The sequence below is a fragment of the Mustela putorius genome, unplaced genomic scaffold (genome assembly GCF_011764305.1).
Source record: "Mustela putorius furo isolate JIRA1106 unplaced genomic scaffold, ASM1176430v1.1 tig00000695_pilon_pilon_pilon, whole genome shotgun sequence".
NCBI lineage: Eukaryota > Metazoa > Chordata > Mammalia > Carnivora > Mustelidae > Mustela > Mustela putorius.
The window spans coordinates 6474766-6491356 of NW_025421447.1; the positions used below are offsets into that span (position 1 = coordinate 6474766).

The 16591-nt window shown below is 48.4% G+C and overlaps 1 protein-coding gene across 1 annotated transcript; it reads left to right on the plus strand.

Moving 5' to 3' along the window:
• The first annotated feature begins 1888 nt into the window (after nt 1-1888).
• On the plus strand, nt 1889-7744 carry LOC101685628 (polyunsaturated fatty acid (12S)/(13S)-lipoxygenase, epidermal-type-like). Its single transcript, XM_004760393.3, has 14 exons — nt 1889-2074; nt 2251-2449; nt 2619-2697; nt 2782-2904; nt 2994-3097; nt 3241-3401; nt 4178-4321; nt 4415-4624; nt 5707-5793; nt 5949-6118; nt 6238-6360; nt 6772-6871; nt 6976-7143; nt 7251-7744. The coding sequence occupies exons 1-14, from the start codon at nt 1940-1942 to the stop codon at nt 7428-7430; spliced, it is 1983 nt and encodes a 660-aa protein (XP_004760450.1). The 5' UTR covers nt 1889-1939; the 3' UTR covers nt 7431-7744.
• The last annotated feature ends 8847 nt before the right edge of the window (nt 7745-16591 follow it).

Here is a 16591-nt window from a genome sequence, read left to right on the forward strand (position 1 = left end):
CACGGACACAGCTCCGTGGACATGTTGTGTGGCGAGTGCCGAGATCGCTCATGGACCCCGATTCTCGAGTGTCGGGAGAGGTGGCTGAAGCGGACAAGGTGGCATCAGAGAGCAAGTGGATTTTACAACGAAGCTTCCAGATCACCCGTGGGGAGCCACCTTAGCAGGTGACCGACACAGAGCGTCCCCTACAAAGACCCACAGGACCACCGTGTGCCAGAAGCACGTGGCTGGGAGCCTCATTCCTGCCACACGTGGCACTTCGACGACCACGGCTGTTTGCCGAGAAGAGTGTGTACACCTGCCCCGACTGCTGTGTCCCGTGTAAATGTTATTGTAATTGTGCAATTTACAAACTGAAGCAATGGGTAAACAAAAAGGTATTGTTCTTATTAAAACCAACTTGGTTATTTTATGACTATAATCAAGGATCGTTTAAAAATCGCCATCAAGTTAATGATCAGCAGACAGGACGGCTGTAATGGTTTGAGGAAGACTAAAGATCTGGGGAGACGCTGAATTTAGTCTTTCCCCCAGAAGAACATTTAGGTTTGAGTCCCTCCTTTTTGTTTTCTTTTTTAAATTTATTTAAATTCAATTAGCTAAGGGACAGTGCATCATTAGTTTTTGATATAATGTTCAATGATTCATTAGTTGAGTATAACAGTCACGTCCCTCTTGAATCACCCAGCTACCCCTTCCCCCACCCACTTCCCTTTCTGCAACCCTGTTTGTTTCCCAGAGTCAAGAATTTCATATGGTTTGTCTCCCTCTGTGATTGCTTCCCATTCAGTCTTCCCTCCCCTGCCCTCCCGTCGTCCTCTGCACTATTCCTTTTGTTCCACACCAGAGTGAAACCGTATGATAATTGTGTTTGTCTCCGTTGCCTTATTTCACTCAGCAACCATAGATGTGGATGCAAACCATAGATCTGAGCTCCCTTTTAAACGTTGTGAATGCGTCTGGGTGTGGTTTACACAACAAAGACCCTGAGAAGCTCTTCCTGCGAACTCCTGCCCTATATAAATAAAAACATTCGTGGGTGGAGAGTCATTTACGGTTCTGCTTTCAAGCAAAACGCTTACGGTTTTCGATTCCCTCTGGATCAAGTGATTTGGACTAATTTAACGATATTTAAGCAAAAGTTTATGGACCCAAGACTGTTTGTTCACAATAGAGCAGGAGGGTCAGGAAAGAGGCAAGCCCACCGGAGCAGCCGTTCTGGGGAGGGATGGAGAGAAAGAAGAACTGGAAGAAGGAATTTGGAGGGGTCCAAGCAGAGCACAGCAACCGCCTCCAAGGAGGGCGAGGAGAGCCAAGGATCAGCAGGGGCCTGGGGCGGAATGGACCCGGGGGGGCGGGTGCTGGTGGGGCCCCTTACAGGTGTTGGGGAGGGCGCTGGCCTCACAGAGCCTGGCTCAGGCGAGCCCCACGGAAGTCCCAGGATGCACTTGAAGGGGAATTCCCCATTCCCCTCTCGGCTGGGAGTCTGGACAACAAGCCCATCTCGTGCACCTGTGTGGCACTATCTCCTGTTTGTCCTCAACGGAAAGCCCCGGATCTTTGTCAAGATGGTTACTCACTTTCCTCCGAAAACACCCCCGCGCTTCCAGCCTCCCTCCTCTCCACTGTCTGTTGCTACCACATTCACTATCTGTTTATTCACTATTTGGGTGGGCCTCGAGTGGGCGCTGTGCTGGCACCAGGCAGTGTCTCCAAGAGGACCAGGGTGGGGTGCACCTTGCCGAGAAACCTCGTCCAGCCGATGGCAGGGACACGTGCATCCAATCCAAGCGCAGAGGAGCCTGTGGGTGGGAGGCGGAGACCCTGGGAGCTCAGGCCCCAGGGACACTGGTCTGGGTGCGGCTTCACTGGGGGTTGGGCCTCACACGCTTTAAATTGCTAATCTCCCCCAAGCCTTCCTCCAAGTCCGAGCGCGATGGGCAAGTACACGATCCGCGTGGGCACCGGGGACTCGCTGCTGGCGTTTTCCTGCAACCAGGTGCAGCTGTGGCTGGTGGGCGAACACGGGGAGGCCGACCTGGGGAAGCGGCTGCGACCGCTGCGCCGCGAGGTGGGTGCGAAGCCGACGGGACGCGGGGGCAGGCGGGGCGTCTGGGGCGGGGATCAGGCTGGGCACCTGCAGCCGGACTCGGGTCTGTCCGGGGAAGTCCGGGCTCGGAGCTGCGCCCACCCGCCCGTCGGGGGAGCAGCAAGCCGGCGTCTGAGTTCGCCCGGGTCCCGCGACAGACGGAGTTCAAAGTCCGCGTCGGGGTCCACCTGGGGCGCCTGCTGCTGGTGAGGCTGCGCAAGCACAAAGACCTGACAGACTCGGACTGGTTCTGCACCTGCATCTCCGTGCGCGGCCCCGGAACCCAGGGCGAGGCCCTTTTCCCCTGCTACAGCTGGGTGCAGGGCAACCGGGTCGTCTGCCTGGCCGAGGGCACCGGTGAGGGCGGCGGGGCAACGGGGGTGGCAGGGAAGGAGGTGGCACGGAAGAGGGAGTCGGGGATGCTGGGACGTAAGAGGGGCAGGGTTGGGGTGCAGGAGAGGGGAAAAGGGGGGACCCGCGCAGACCGAGGTCCGGGGAGACCTCGTGCTCATGTGCCCCTGCCCAGCCCGGACTGTGAGCAACGACCAGAGCCTGCTGAAGACGCACCGGGAGCAGGAACTCCAGGAAAGGAAGACGGCATACCGGTGAGCCGGAGCAAGTCTCCGATCCCCCTACCAGAGCCCAAGAAACCCAACGCCCTTATCACCGAATTCGCCTTCCTCCTCCAGGTGGGGCTCCTGGAAAGATGGGTTAATCCTGCCTGTTGTGGGGAGAACGCCGTGGGACCTTCCCAGGAATGAGAGATTCCGCGAGGATAAGGATCTCGACTTCTCCTTCTCGCTGGCAAGAGCGTATGTGCGGGGTAGAGGGTGGGCACTTGCTCCCTAGATGCCAGGTTGGGTCCTTCCTGGATCTCCTGGCACTGCCATTCTTTCCACAGGCTGGAGGGCTTGGTGCTCAAGGGGGCACTGGACCTCACCAATCCAGTTAGAAGACTGGAGGATTTCCAAAGACTGTTCCCTTGCGGGAAGACCCCGCTGGCTGGTCAGTTACCGCCTCCCCCAAACGTGTGTGCATATTTCCAAACCAGGGCTTGGAGAGAAGACAGGGAGAGGGTAACGGGGAGGATCTGTGTGTAAAATGAGGGGCTCCCAGCTCACAGCATGCTCCCCGACTGGTGTCTTTAGAGCGGGTTCGAAATTCCTGGAAGGATGACACGCTTTTTGGGTACCAGTTCCTCAACGGTGCAAACCCCATGCTCCTGAGGCAGTCGGCCAGCCTCCCAGCGCGGCTGGTGCTGCCTCCAGGGATGGAGGACTTGAAGACCCAGCTACAGAAAGAGCTCCAGGTGCGGAGCTCCCTGAGTGCACCCAGCAGCCCAGCCATGGTGCCTCTGTCTCCCACTGCCCCACCATTCTCTCCATCAATACTCTGACACACTCCTCCATCTACACTCAGCGTCCCCCAGCTTTGACACTGAGATCTGGGGCCAGAGAGCTTGTGGGGCTGTCCTGTGCGTGTAGGATGCTAGAACCCCTCACGCCCATTGTGACAACCAAAAATGCCTCCGGACATTGCCAAATGGCCCAACATCCTGCGGTGGGGGGAGGTGGGACAAAAACCACCCTGGTCAGAAGCAACTGAACTAACCATCCCCCCCGTCTTATTCCTTTCTTTTCTCCCTCCTCTTCCTCCTTTGTTAGATGCGTCCCCGCCTTGGGGAAAAGCTCAGGTTTCTGGAGGGAAAGAGGACGAGAGATGGAATGAAAGCCCCAGAGAGAGAGCTGGAGCTGTGGGGGTCTGGAGGGGAGGGCGGCGGAACCGTTCTGTGTTCCATCCGGCTACATCCTGAAGGGAGCTAGCAGGGAGGACTCTAGTTGTGGGGGGAAGGGGTCATGGTGGAAAACCAGAGAGTTCACCTCAGGGAGCCCCAACTCTGATGGGAAACGCCGGGCATGGAAACCTTGAGTTCGGGGCTTGGGTTGGGGGAGCGAGATTGGGGTTCAAAGGAAAGACTTGATGGGTAGAGAAAGGTGGGGCTAGGCTCCCAAAGGAAATAAGGCCAGTCCAGACCAGAAGTGACCCCAACCCCTTTATCGATCCCTGCTCCCCCCCCCCCCCCAGGCTGGGTCTCTGTTCGAAGCCGATTTCTCCCTGCTGGAGGGAGTCAAGCCTAATGTTATCATCTTAAAACAACAATACGTGACGGCCCCTCTGGTCATGCTGAGGCTCCAGCCTGACGGGCGACTCCTACCCATGGTCATCCAGGTGAGAACCCCCAGGTGCATGTCACACACACGGGTCCCCTCGAGAGACCCTGGTGCACAGGTCCTGAGCTCCCCGCTCTGTCCCCTGCTCTAGCTGCAGCCTCCTCGTCCAGGATGCCCCCCACCGATGCTGTTCCTGCCCTCCGACCCCCCTATGGCCTGGCTGCTGGCCAAGACCTGGGTCCGGAGCTCTGACTTCCAGCTGCACCAGCTCCAGTCCCACCTCCTGCGGGGACACCTGATGGCGGAGGTTATTTCTGTGGCCACCATGCGGACCCTGCCCAGCCTGCATCCCATCTACAAGGTGCGCGTCTGCGTCTCTTCTGTATCTGGCTACCCTTCGGAGCCTGGGGAAGCACCTCCCGGAGTCTAACCTAGTGGCGTGCGAGGTCCGTGGCCATCTTCGTGGACAGGCACACACACGGCCGTGTGCGCACATGCGGACACACTCCCAGGCCCGGGGAAGGAGCGAGCGTGTGTCTCACAAGGGCACTGTTGAAATGTGGTCTCCGGAGGTTGCCAGGTGGGTGGTGAGGGATGGGGTCGTTCTCGTCGGAGAGGTCCGGAGAGGGCTCTGGGGAGTGACTGAGGAGGAGGGTGTGAGGGACTGAAGGCCTGGGTGGGAGAAGGGATGAGAGGAAGCCGTGGTGCTCCGTGGGGAGCAGAACGAGAGTTGTTCTGGGGCACGTGCGGGTTCCAGACCCTGTAGACAGCCACACCCGAAGATGTCGGAAGCGGGTCAGATATAGGAGCCTGGGGAGCCTGGACCGGGGGAGGGTTGGAGACACAGATCTTAGGGTTGTGAGAACACGGGGCTACTGAAAGCCATTGTACTAGATGGATTGTCCGGGGGTTTGTAGCCAGAGCAGAGAATTCGGGCCAGGACAGAAGTGTCAGGTGCCAGGCCTTCACTCACTGGGAGGGAGTGGAGAAAGACGGGGACCAAGAGAAGGGGCATCCACTGAGGGGGCAGGGAAACAAGATGCATGATGTCAAGGCGACCGAGAGGTGAGAGTGTAAAAGGCGGGCCGCGATCACTGTGTCCGAGGCTGCTGAGAAGCCAACCATGTCCCAGGGAAGCTGGGTCTGGAGGTCGGTGTGGCAGCCAGGATGGTGTGAGACAGGAGATCCCTGGGATTCTTACGAACACCGCGAGACTGTGCAAATAAGTGAACCTGTAAAACCCTCGACCTTGGAAGGCCTTGGGAAGACGTCACTCCATCTCTGTTTTCCAAATCTTAACCTGACCGAATCCAACGCAAAGGGAGGTCCCTCATTTTACGGAGACCCACCCCCCCCTTCTCTATCCCTGGTCCTTTAATTTCCGTTCTGCTCACGGATCCTGGGATTCCCCCCTCACGGTCCCGTTTCTTTCTCCCAAATCAGCTCCTGGTCCCCCACTTCCGCTACACCATGGAGATCAACGTCCTGGCCCGGAGTAACCTTGTCTCCAAATGGGGAATTTTTGATCTGGTATGGACAGGGATGGGTGAAGAGGGCACAGGGCTCTGTGAAGGTTTCCCAGGGTTGTCGGGCCTGAGCAGGACCATGGACCTGGAATCTGACCCTGAACGTCCTCCCTGCGGACATGGCTGACCCTGGCTTACGTGCTGCGGGGTCACCCTCAGGTGGTGAGCACGGGCAGTGGAGGCCACGTGGACATTCTCCAGAGAGCCACGGCTTGCCTGACCTACCGTTCCCTCTGCCCCCCTGACGACCTGGCTGACCGCGGGCTCTTGGATGTGAAGGCTTCTCTCTACGGCCAAGATGCCCTCAGACTGTGGGGGATCATCAGCCGGTGAGGAGGACACAGCGCGGGGACCCAGCGGGCTTCGCAGCGAGAACGAGGGGGGCTACCAGTCCAGTTGGTCCTGCGTTGGCCGCCTGAGACCGGGGGCTTTCTTGCCTGGCGAGCAGGTACGTGGAGGGGATGGTCGGTCTTTTCTACAAGAGTGATGCGGCTGTGAGGGATGACCCCGAGCTACAGGTTTGGTGCAGAGAGATCACCGAGACCGGGCTGCAGGGTGCCCAGGACCGGGGGTAAGCTCAGACCCCTCCCCACCGGCCTGTGTTGACCCACACCTACCCGCCAACCATCTGCACCATCTCACAGCGCCATCATAGGCCACCCTGCCTCGGTTTCCCCGAGCATCCCAGGCACCCTTCAGAAATCTGAACGATCGCTCCTGAGTCCCCAGCCCCTTCCCTCTGCATTGTCCGGCACAGCATTCCCTGCCCTCACACACTCAGAGCACCCCCTGGAACCAGACGTGCTTCCCTTAGGCACTTTCCCTCCTTGAGCGCCTACACGTACATTGCGTGCCAGCTGTGGACTCTAGGGGCCACAGCCACGGACAGAAACTTCTCTGAATCTCCAGATACCTTGCACTGACTGAGGCCTGGGGCTCATGTCCTGGTCTCAAAGCCTCTTCTTCTCTTCATGTCACCCAGGTTCCCCGTCTCCTTAGAATCCCGGGCTCAGCTCTGTCACTTTGCCTCCATGTGCATCTTTACCTGCACGGGTCAGCATGCTTCTGCCCACCTGGGCCAGGTAGGCTGCTGGGGTCGGTCCCAGGGGCTCCCGGGATGGAGGAGATGGGGGACCAAATGCTTGGGTCGTCAGCCTGGACTTCGGAGAGGCTCCCCTCCTTGCAGCTGGACTGGTACGCCTGGATCCCCAATGGGCCGTGCACCATGCGGAAGCCCCCGCCCACCTCCAAGGACGTGACAGAGAAGGATATAGTGGACTCACTGCCCACTGCCCACCAAGCCCGCATGCAGAAGACCTTCACAAAGTTCCTCGGCAGACGCCAGCCCGTCATGGTTAGAGACAGATGCCGGGTCCTGGGGGAGGAGTGGCGGCTTGAAGGAGGGGTGGTATTCTCAGCCAAGGGGTCCAGGGCCGAGCCGTCTTGTTGTCCCCTTCTCAGGTGGCCTTGGGGCAGCACAAGGAGAAATATTTCTCAGGCCCTGGCCCCCAGGCTGTGCTGGAGAAATTCCAGGAGGAGCTGGCTACCATGGACCAGGAGCTGGAGGTCCGCAATGCAGGCCTGGAGCTGCCCTATGAGTACCTTCGACCCAGCATGGTGGAGAACAGTGTCACCATCTGAGGGGCCCCAAGCTTCGCCCTCCCTAAGTGCCTTTGAGGACCTCCTGTTTCTTGGTTACACTCTCTGGGGAAGAGACTGGCCCCACAGCTGTGTTGTCAGGGTCCCCAGGCTGCAGCCTCAAACGGCTCTGGGGAGTTCACCAGGAGTGGTTCCCAGTGACCTCTGGAACTCAGCACGCCCGCAGTCGCCCTACCTCAGTTTCCATCTGGTCCCGCACGTTGTCACCCAGGGACTCCTCGCATCCCTGTCCTGCTCCCCAGAGAACTTGACTTACATATTCATAAAAAGGTCTGATTAAATAATAAAGTCGGTGATACATGCTCTGTTTCCTGCCCTCTCACTCAGATTTCAAGGAAGAAAAACAAAGACGGTGTCTTAGAACACAAATGTCTTCCTGTAGTCAGTGCTTCCTCCAAGGGTTTCGTAAGCCCCTGGAAGCTAAGTTACAGAAGTTCCCAGTGCGTCAGGGGATCTGGCTGCCAACAGCAGCTCTTGGCCTCAGGCTTTTTGGAATCCTCAACCAACCCGTCCCAACAACGCCCCTCCCCAGCCCTGCCTCCCCTCCGCCATGCTCCCAGCGCCCCCCCTTCCCTCCCCATGGCTCTTGATAAACCCTCACCTCATTTCTGTTCCTCCTCCTTCCCACCATCCAAATGCACACAGAAGCCCACAGTCGGACGCAATGCGAGCAGGGGACAAGTAAGGGACCCGCAGAACCAGCACTCTGGGGTTTCAAATGCACAATCTTGATGTATCTCAGTTTGACTTTTTTTTTTTTTTTTTTTTTTTTTGGCCCAGTCACTTCTGCATACAGCAGGCTCACGCTGCTTCTGGATCTTTCTCTGTGGTGATTCCTACAGCGGTGGCTCCCCTCTAGCTCGGGAAATGCACTAAACCGCAGGGCCCTGGCTTGACCTGCAGTCCAGTGCTGTCTGTGTGCTATTTTATGTGAATGGCGTTCCTGCACTTTACTCCAAGAAGCTAGGTAAAAATGTGCGAGAGCATCCTGAGTTCTGGAGCCACACCTGTTCTGTTAGGCTGGGCACCCCATGCAAGTTCATCTCTCCATCTCCTTATTTTATTCCAACAGCAGGTCCTCTGTAGTTGTTTCTGGTGCATAGTGTGTTTCCTTCTTTGGAGCATTTGCATTTTTTTTTCCTTCTCGTTTGGTACAACCCAAAAGCAACATAACAAAACTAATCTCCTGTTATTTCAACAGCAAGCAGTTATGGTTAGAACTGAAAGGATAAAGGACCACAGCATTCAGCCAGGCTGAGCTAAGTATTTTGGACCAACTCCTTCTATTATATCTGGGTTAAGTCTGTTAGTGTAGCTGTCTTTCTTTTTAAGATTTTAGTTATTTGAGAGAGAGACATAGCAAGAGAGAGCACGAGCAGGGGGAGAGGAGAAGCAGGAGTCCAGCTGAGCGGGGAGCCTGAGGCGGGGCTCGATCCCAGGACCCCAGATCATCACCTATGACAAAGGGAGATGCTCAACCGACTGAGCCTCCCAGGTGCCCCCATTGGATACTGGGCTTCAGTCCCTATGAGGTCAGATTTCCAGCTCCCCCTTATTCCTCAGGTGTAATCTCTCTGGTCAGCGCCAAGTGAAAGAGAGTGAGTCCATCAAAAGCAACGGAGAGGGCAATTACTCAAACACATCCACATCCACAGACTGAAATACCACCACAAGTCCCAAACTGGGTGAAGAAAAAACAAACCAAACCAAACCACGTGTCTTCCTAAAGAGATGGGGGGGAAAAAAACCTAAGAGAAATGTAAAAATGTTGGAAACCAAAGATGGGAGAAAAATCTTAAAAGTAGTCAGAGGGAAGGGGGAAAAAATGTTAACTTCAAAAGGGACGTCTTTGGTAGTGATTTTTCAAATGAAACAATTCGAACTGAAACACTGGGTGCCTGAAGGCAAAGGCATCCTTTCAAGTGGTAAGAGTACCTGCGGGCTAGAACAGATGAGGAATTTCTACAGTCTACAAGACAAAGTAGACCACCCCATCTAGAAAAGAAAAGAAGACTTACGGATACTCTACAGGAATCCCAAATGTCCATAAGTGGATGGAAGGGATTGTATTTGCTGATTATGTCTGCCTCGCTTTAATACATCTGAGCAACCCGGAGGCAGTTGCAGGTCTCGGTGCGCCCCCAAAGGTACTGGATTTTAAAGATGAATAAATAACCCTCCGGGCTGAGGGACAAAAAGATCAAATCACTTATGACAGAAAAATGAGTCTGGACTCAGACGTCTCCATGGCAACAACCAGTGCCAGACAGTAGTGGGTCCGTACCATCAAAATACTCAAGGAGAGAAAGGGGAACCCTCCTACACTGTTTATGGGAATGCAAGCTGGTGCAACCACTCTGGAAAACAGCATGGAGGTTCCTCAAAATGTTGAAAATAGAACTGCCCTATGACCCAGCAATTGCACTACTGGGTATTTATCCTAAAGATACAAACGTAGTGATCCAAAGGGGCACGTGTACCCGAATGTTTATAGCAGCAATGTCCACAATCGCCAAACTATGGAAAGAACCTAGCTGTCCATCAACAGATGAATGGATCAAGAAGATGTGGTATATATACACAATGGAATACTATGCAGCCATCAAAAGAAATGAAATCTTGCCATTTGCGACAACATGGATGGAACTAGAGTGTATCATGCTTAGCGAAATAAGTCAAGCAGAGAAAGACAGCTATCATATGATCTCCCTGATATGAGGAAGTGGTGATGCAACATGGGGGCTTAAGTGGGTAGGAGAAGAATCAATGAAACAAGATGGGATTGGGAGGGAGACAAACCATAAGTGACTCTTAATCTCACAAAACAAACTGAGGGTTGCTGGGGGGAGGGTGTTTGGGAGAAGGGGGGTGGGATTATGGACATTGGGGAGGGTATGTGCTTTGGTGAGTGCTGTGAAGTGTGTAAACCTGGCGATTCACAGACCTGTACCCCTGGGGATAAAAATATATGTTTATAAAAAATTAAAAATTAAAAATTAAAAAAAATACTCAAGGAGAAAATAAGATGACGATTTTTTTTTCTTGGTCAGTCCATGAATAAAAATAAAAATAAAAAAATAATAATGTTCCTTTTTGGTTTTGCTTTCTTTAAAAAATTGTGTTCAAGTTCAGATAGTGTCGAATTTACCATCTTAGCCATTTTAAGTCAGTGGTATTAAGTATGTCCACATTGTCATACAGCTGTCACCACTGTTCATCCTCAGAACTCTTCATCTTGTAAAACTGAGCCTCTGTCCCCATTAAATACTAACTACATTCTCTCCACTCCAGCACCTGGTGCCCACCACCCCACTTCCTGTGTCTATGATGGAGGCTCTGTGTTATTTCATAGACGTGGAATATACGTATGTATGTATCTTTTTGTGGACTGGCATATTTCTTTGTGTGGACTCGGCATATTTCACTCGTCCTCAAGGTTCACCCATGTTGTAGCACCTGTCAGAATTCCCTTCCTTTTTGAGGCTGAGTAATGTCCTATTGTATAAATATGTCACACTTGGCTTATCGATTCATTGGTCAGTGGACACCTGCGTTGCGTCCATATTTTAGCTATTGTGCAAAATGCTGTGAACAGTGGTGTACAAATATCTCTTTGAGACTCTGCTTTCAACTCTTCTAGGTACACACCCAGAAGTGGGATCGCTGGGGGTCATATGCTAATTCTGTTTTTATTTTTTAATAGATAGGAGTGTATTTATTTTTTCCCTTTTTTGGTACTGATTTTTTTAAAATTGAGGAATAATTGACATATAATATTGTATTTATTTTGGGTGTACAACATGGTGATTCAATATTTATATACATTACAAAATGGTCACCACAATAAGTCTAGGTACCGTCTGTCACAAAACAGAGTTGTTTTAATATTACCGTCTAGAGGGGCACCTGCATGGCTCAGTGGGTTAAAGCCTCTGCCTTCAGCTCAGGTCATGATCCCAGGATCCTGGGATCGAGCCCCGCCTCAGGCTCTCTGCTCAGCAGGGAGCCTGCTTACTCTTCTCTGCCTGCCTCTCTGCCTACTTGTGATCTCTGTCTGTCAAATAAATAAATAAAATCTTTTTTAAAAATATTACCATCTAGATTCACTATGCTGTGCACCATATCCCTGTGCCTCAATTATTTTATATCCAGAAGTCTATACTTCCTAATCCCCTTTCCCTATCTTGTCATCTCCCCTTTCCTCTTCTCTCTGGCAACCATCATCTGTGAGTCTGTTTCTGTTTTTTGTTTGTTCCTTTTGTTTTATTTTTTAGATTCCATGTATGAGTAAAATCTTACAGTATGCTTGTCTTTCTCTGCCTGACTTAATTCACTTGGCATCACACCCTATAGGTCCATCAAACCATGCATGGCAAGCCTATACTCCTTTTTACGGCTGAGTGATGGTAATTCTACTTTTTATTTTTTTGTAGAAACTCCACAGTTTCCCACAGTGGCTGTACCATTTTACATTCCACTAAAGTGCAGGGTTCTGGTTTCCCCACATCCTCACCAACACTTATTTTCTGTTCTTTTGGTAGTAACCAAAAGTGGGAGTGAGGTGGTATCTCATTGTAGTTTTGAGTTGCATCTCCCTAACGATGAGTGATACTGAGCACCTTTTCATGTGTCTGATGGGCACTCTTATATCTTATACTTTGGAGAACCGTCTAATTCAAGTCCTTTGTCCATTTTTGAATTGGCTTGTTTGCTTTTTGCTAGTTTTGAGTTTTAGGAGTTGTCTCTATATTGTGGATATTAACCACTTACCAGGTATGTGGTTTACAAATACTTTTTCCTGTTCAGTTCCCTTTTTATTCTGTAGATTGTGTCTTTTTGATGTACAAAATTTTTAAATTTTTGTGAAGTCTGATTTGTCCGTTTTTCTCTTTTGTTACCTGTGTCTTTGGTGTCATATCCACAAAATGACTGCCCAATCCAAGTGGTCACAACACTTTTGCCCTATGTTTTCTTCTAAGAGTTTTACTGTTTTAGGTCTTACATTTAGATTTTTGGTCTATTTTGAGAAACTTTTGCATACAGTGTTAGGTAAGTGTCCAACTTCATCCTTTTGTGTATAGATATCTTGTTTTTCCCAGATAAAGTTGTTAAAAAGATTGTCTTTTCCCCATTGAATGCTCTTGGCACCCTTCTCAAAAATCATTTCACCATAAATGTGAGGGTTTACTTCTGGGATCTCTGTTCTACTTTGTTAGTCTATATGACTGTCTTCATGCCCACAAAGCAATGATATCTGTTTGATTGCTTTGATATCTGTAGCTTTCTAGTAAGTTTTGAAATCAGACAGTGTGAGTCTTCCAGCTTTATTCTTCTTTTTCAGGATTGTTTTAGCTATTCTGTGTTCCTTTAGAGTCTACATGAATTTTTAAGATGAATTTCTCTACTTCCATGAAAAACATCATTTGGATTTTGATGAGGATTGTGTTGAATCTGTAGATTGCTTTTGGTAGCATGGACATTTCAATAGTACTAATTCTGTCAATTCATGAACATGGAATACCTTTCCATTTATTTGTGTCTTCATTGATTTCTTTCATCAGTGGCTTATGGTTTTCAGTGTATAGGTCTTTCACTTCCTTGGTTAAATTTATGCCTAGTTATTTTATTCTTTTTAATGCAGCAGATATTTTGAATGAATGAATGAATGAATGAGTGCTCACTAATTCTAACACATGGGTATCTCAAAACATCAGCTCTTATATTCTTATCTCCTTCAGGGTTTCAGTTTCTAAATTTTGTTTTTTCTTCTCTTAGGTTTCCCTGTCTCCTTCCAGTCTCAGGATCAGCTAGCTCTGTCATTTCCTTACCATGAGTATCTTCACATGTGCTACTCAACATGCAGCCATCAACCAGGTATGGACAACTGGATCCCTGTGGGAAAGGCCTGGATAAGGAGGCATCTAAAGGGAAGATTAGGGGACTGTGTTTTCTGGGTCCCCATGCCCCATGCACAATCCTCATTACCCAGAAATCTGTAGCAAAAGTTCAGATCACTGTTGCATTGTTTACAGAATTATATCAGTGCTACCCAAGCCTTTCATGGTAGATGAATTGATGACAGGTATAGACTGACCTGCTTTGTAAAAATATTCCTTTATCCTTCCCAAATCCTTAAGACACCCAGGCTTTGAAGAAGTATCAGTGATGTGGCATCCTTCAAATGATGCTTCTCTGTTTAATGTTGGATGATTCTACACCATGCTTTGTCAGCTACAGTGGTGCCTGAGACTTCCTCCCTTGGGGTTTATCTCTTCTTTATTCCTTACGTGTATGGGAACTAAAACAGAATTGTCTCCACAGCACTTTCTTTAATATGTATTTCCAGACAGAGTAGTTGATATACAAACAGTAGCATGAACTCAAAAGCCAAAATAATGAAATACCTTGGGAATTACAACTACTGTAAAAGAAAGACAACAAGGTGAACAACACATTCTATCTGAAGTAGGATGACTAGAACAGATGGACTGAAATTTTGATTTTATTTTTTTAAGATTCATTTATTTATTTGAGAGAAAGAGAGAGAGAAAGAAAGTAGACGCAGGGGGCATGGGGGAGGGATAAGCAGGCTCCCCACTAAGCAGCGAGCCCAACGTGGGGCTCGATCTCAGCACTCTGAGATCATGACCTTAGCTAAAGGCAGATGCTTAACCAAATGAGCCACCCAGGTGCCCCTGGACTGAAAATTTTAAATGAGCATAATAAATACACTTAAGATGATAAGGGAAGATGTTAGTGCATGAAAAAAAAAACAAGAAATCATAAAAAGAATAAACTACAATATTAGGCACGAGAAACATTAGTCAACAAATGCACATAATACATGCAATAAAGAGTAGGAGAGATGCAACAGAAGAACACATCCATGAGGAACTCCCGCAGAAGGCAGTAGGAGAGGATAAAGGCCTCATATTTAAAAGGCTCTCAGACAGAGAGAAAAGACATGGAAACACACCTGTATTTACGCTCTATGAATTTAAGAATGGGAAACACACAGAGAACATTATAAAATGCTTCCAGAGTAAGAGTTGGTCAACTACAAAGGAATGAAAACTAGACTTTTACACTCCAAATAGCTGCATCGTATATAAAATATAAAGGAGGAATTTAAAAACTAAATTTGTTTTAGAATAGTTAGATTTATAGAATAGCTGCAGATATAGTACAAAGGGTACTGTTCTTTACCCTTTCCTATATATCCCGCACCCAACTTCCCCTACCTTTAGCATCTTATATTAGTTTGGTACATTTGTTATAATTCTTGAACCCACGTTGGTATATTATTATTAAGTAAGGTCCACACCGTATTCAGACTTCCTTATTTTTTAATTTTGTACTTTTCTGAGAGTCTGTCTATGTTACATTGAGTCCTATGGCTGTGACAGTTTCTGAGACTTTCCTGGTTTTTGATGGCCTTGACAGTTTTGAGGGAGTAGTTGTCAAATATTTTGTAGAATGTTCCTCCATTGGGATTGGTTAAATATTTTTGTGATGCTTTGACTGGTGTTATGGATCCTTGAGAAGACCTCAGAAGTAAGTGCCACTGTCATCACAGGTTATCAAAGACATATCCTATATGGATGACATCATCATGATGTTAACCTTGACCAACTGGCTGAGGTGCAGTTTGCCAGGTTTCTATAATATAAGGTTACTGTTCTTTACCCTTTCCAAACTGTACTCTTTGGAAGGATGTCAGAGTGGGTTATGATCTACCTGAGTTTACCCTGATATCTCCATTCTATTCCGTTATGACAGGATCCTGCCAGCCTCATACTCACCTTTTTATACATAACTATCAATAAGAAGAGAAAATAAAAAGTGTTTGTAAGGATGTGGAGAAACCAAGATCCTTGTGCATTGCTTGTGGAAACGTAAAATTTTACAGTGTAGCCACTCTAGAAAACAATATGGTGGTTCCTCAAAAAATTAAAAACAGATTTACCATTTGATCCAGTAATCCTTCTTCTGGGCATATACCCCACAGACTTGAAAGCAGAGACTCAAATAGTTATTTGTACACCCATATTCATAGGAGCATTATTTTCAATAGCTAAAGGTGAAAGCTATCCAAGTGTCCATTGGGAGATGAACAGATACGCAAATTGTGTCCTACACAAATAAGAGAATATGATTCAGTCTTAAAAGGGAAGGAAATTCTGACAAATGGTACACCATGGATGAACCTTAAAGACAAGGTATACTAAGTGAGCCCATCAGAAAAGAGAAAATACTCTATGTTTCCATTTACATGAGGTACAAAAGTGGTCAAATTCATGGAAGTACAAAGTAGAGTAGGGGTTGCCAGGGTCTGGGATGGGGGAAATGGAGATCTTTTGTTTAATGGGTACAGAGTTTGTTATAGAAGATGAAAGAAGTTCTGGAGATGAATGACCACAACAACTTGAATACACTTAATACCACTGAAGTGTACACTAAAAAATGGTTAACAAGATAAATTTTATGTTATGTATATTTTACCACAATTAGAAAAAACAAAATATCTATTACTATCTGAAACAAAACTTAAAAAATAATAAATTAGGCACTCACAAGAATACAACACATTAAAATGATGGAGTGGGAAAAAAAACAGCAGAAAAGGGAAACAGACAGTATACCCATAATAATTTAGAAATAAAATTCTATGAAGCACGATTTGGTGTAATTACAACAGAGCACTGCCATACTTACTCCTCTACAGAAAACACTTAGATTTAGGAATTGTGAATGAGGTTTACGTTTTCTAATTTATTTTTTACTAAAAAATTCATAGAAACAAATGAAAATGAAAACACAACTGTTCAAAATCTTTGGGATGCAGCAAAGGCAGTCCTAAAAGGGAAATATGGAGGACTGCAAGATTTCTCAAGAAACAAGAATACACAACCTAACCCTACACCTAAAGGAGCTGGAGAAAGAACAGCAAATAAAGCCTAAACCCACCAGGAGAAGATAAATAATAAAGGTTAGAGCAGAAATCAACAAAACGGAAACCAAAAGAACAACAGAACAGATCAACGAAACTAGGAGATTGTTCTTGGAAAGAATTAATAAGATTGATAAATCCTTGATCAGATTTATCAAAAAGAAAAGAGAAAGGACCCAAATAAATAAAATCA

What these genes read in the sequence shown, in the direction of transcription:
- LOC101685628 (XM_004760393.3), top strand. Translation starts at nt 1,940, where the DNA reads ATGGGCAAGTACACGATCCGCGTGGGCACCGGGGACTCGCTGCTGGCG. An exon ending in CTGCCTGGCCGAGGGCACCG is followed by an intron (nt 2,450 to 2,618) that starts GTGAGGGCGGCG and finishes GCCCCTGCCCAG; the next exon opens with CCCGGACTGTGAGCAACGAC. An exon ending in CTTCTGCCCACCTGGGCCAG is followed by an intron (nt 6,872 to 6,975) that starts GTAGGCTGCTGG and finishes CCCTCCTTGCAG; the next exon opens with CTGGACTGGTACGCCTGGAT.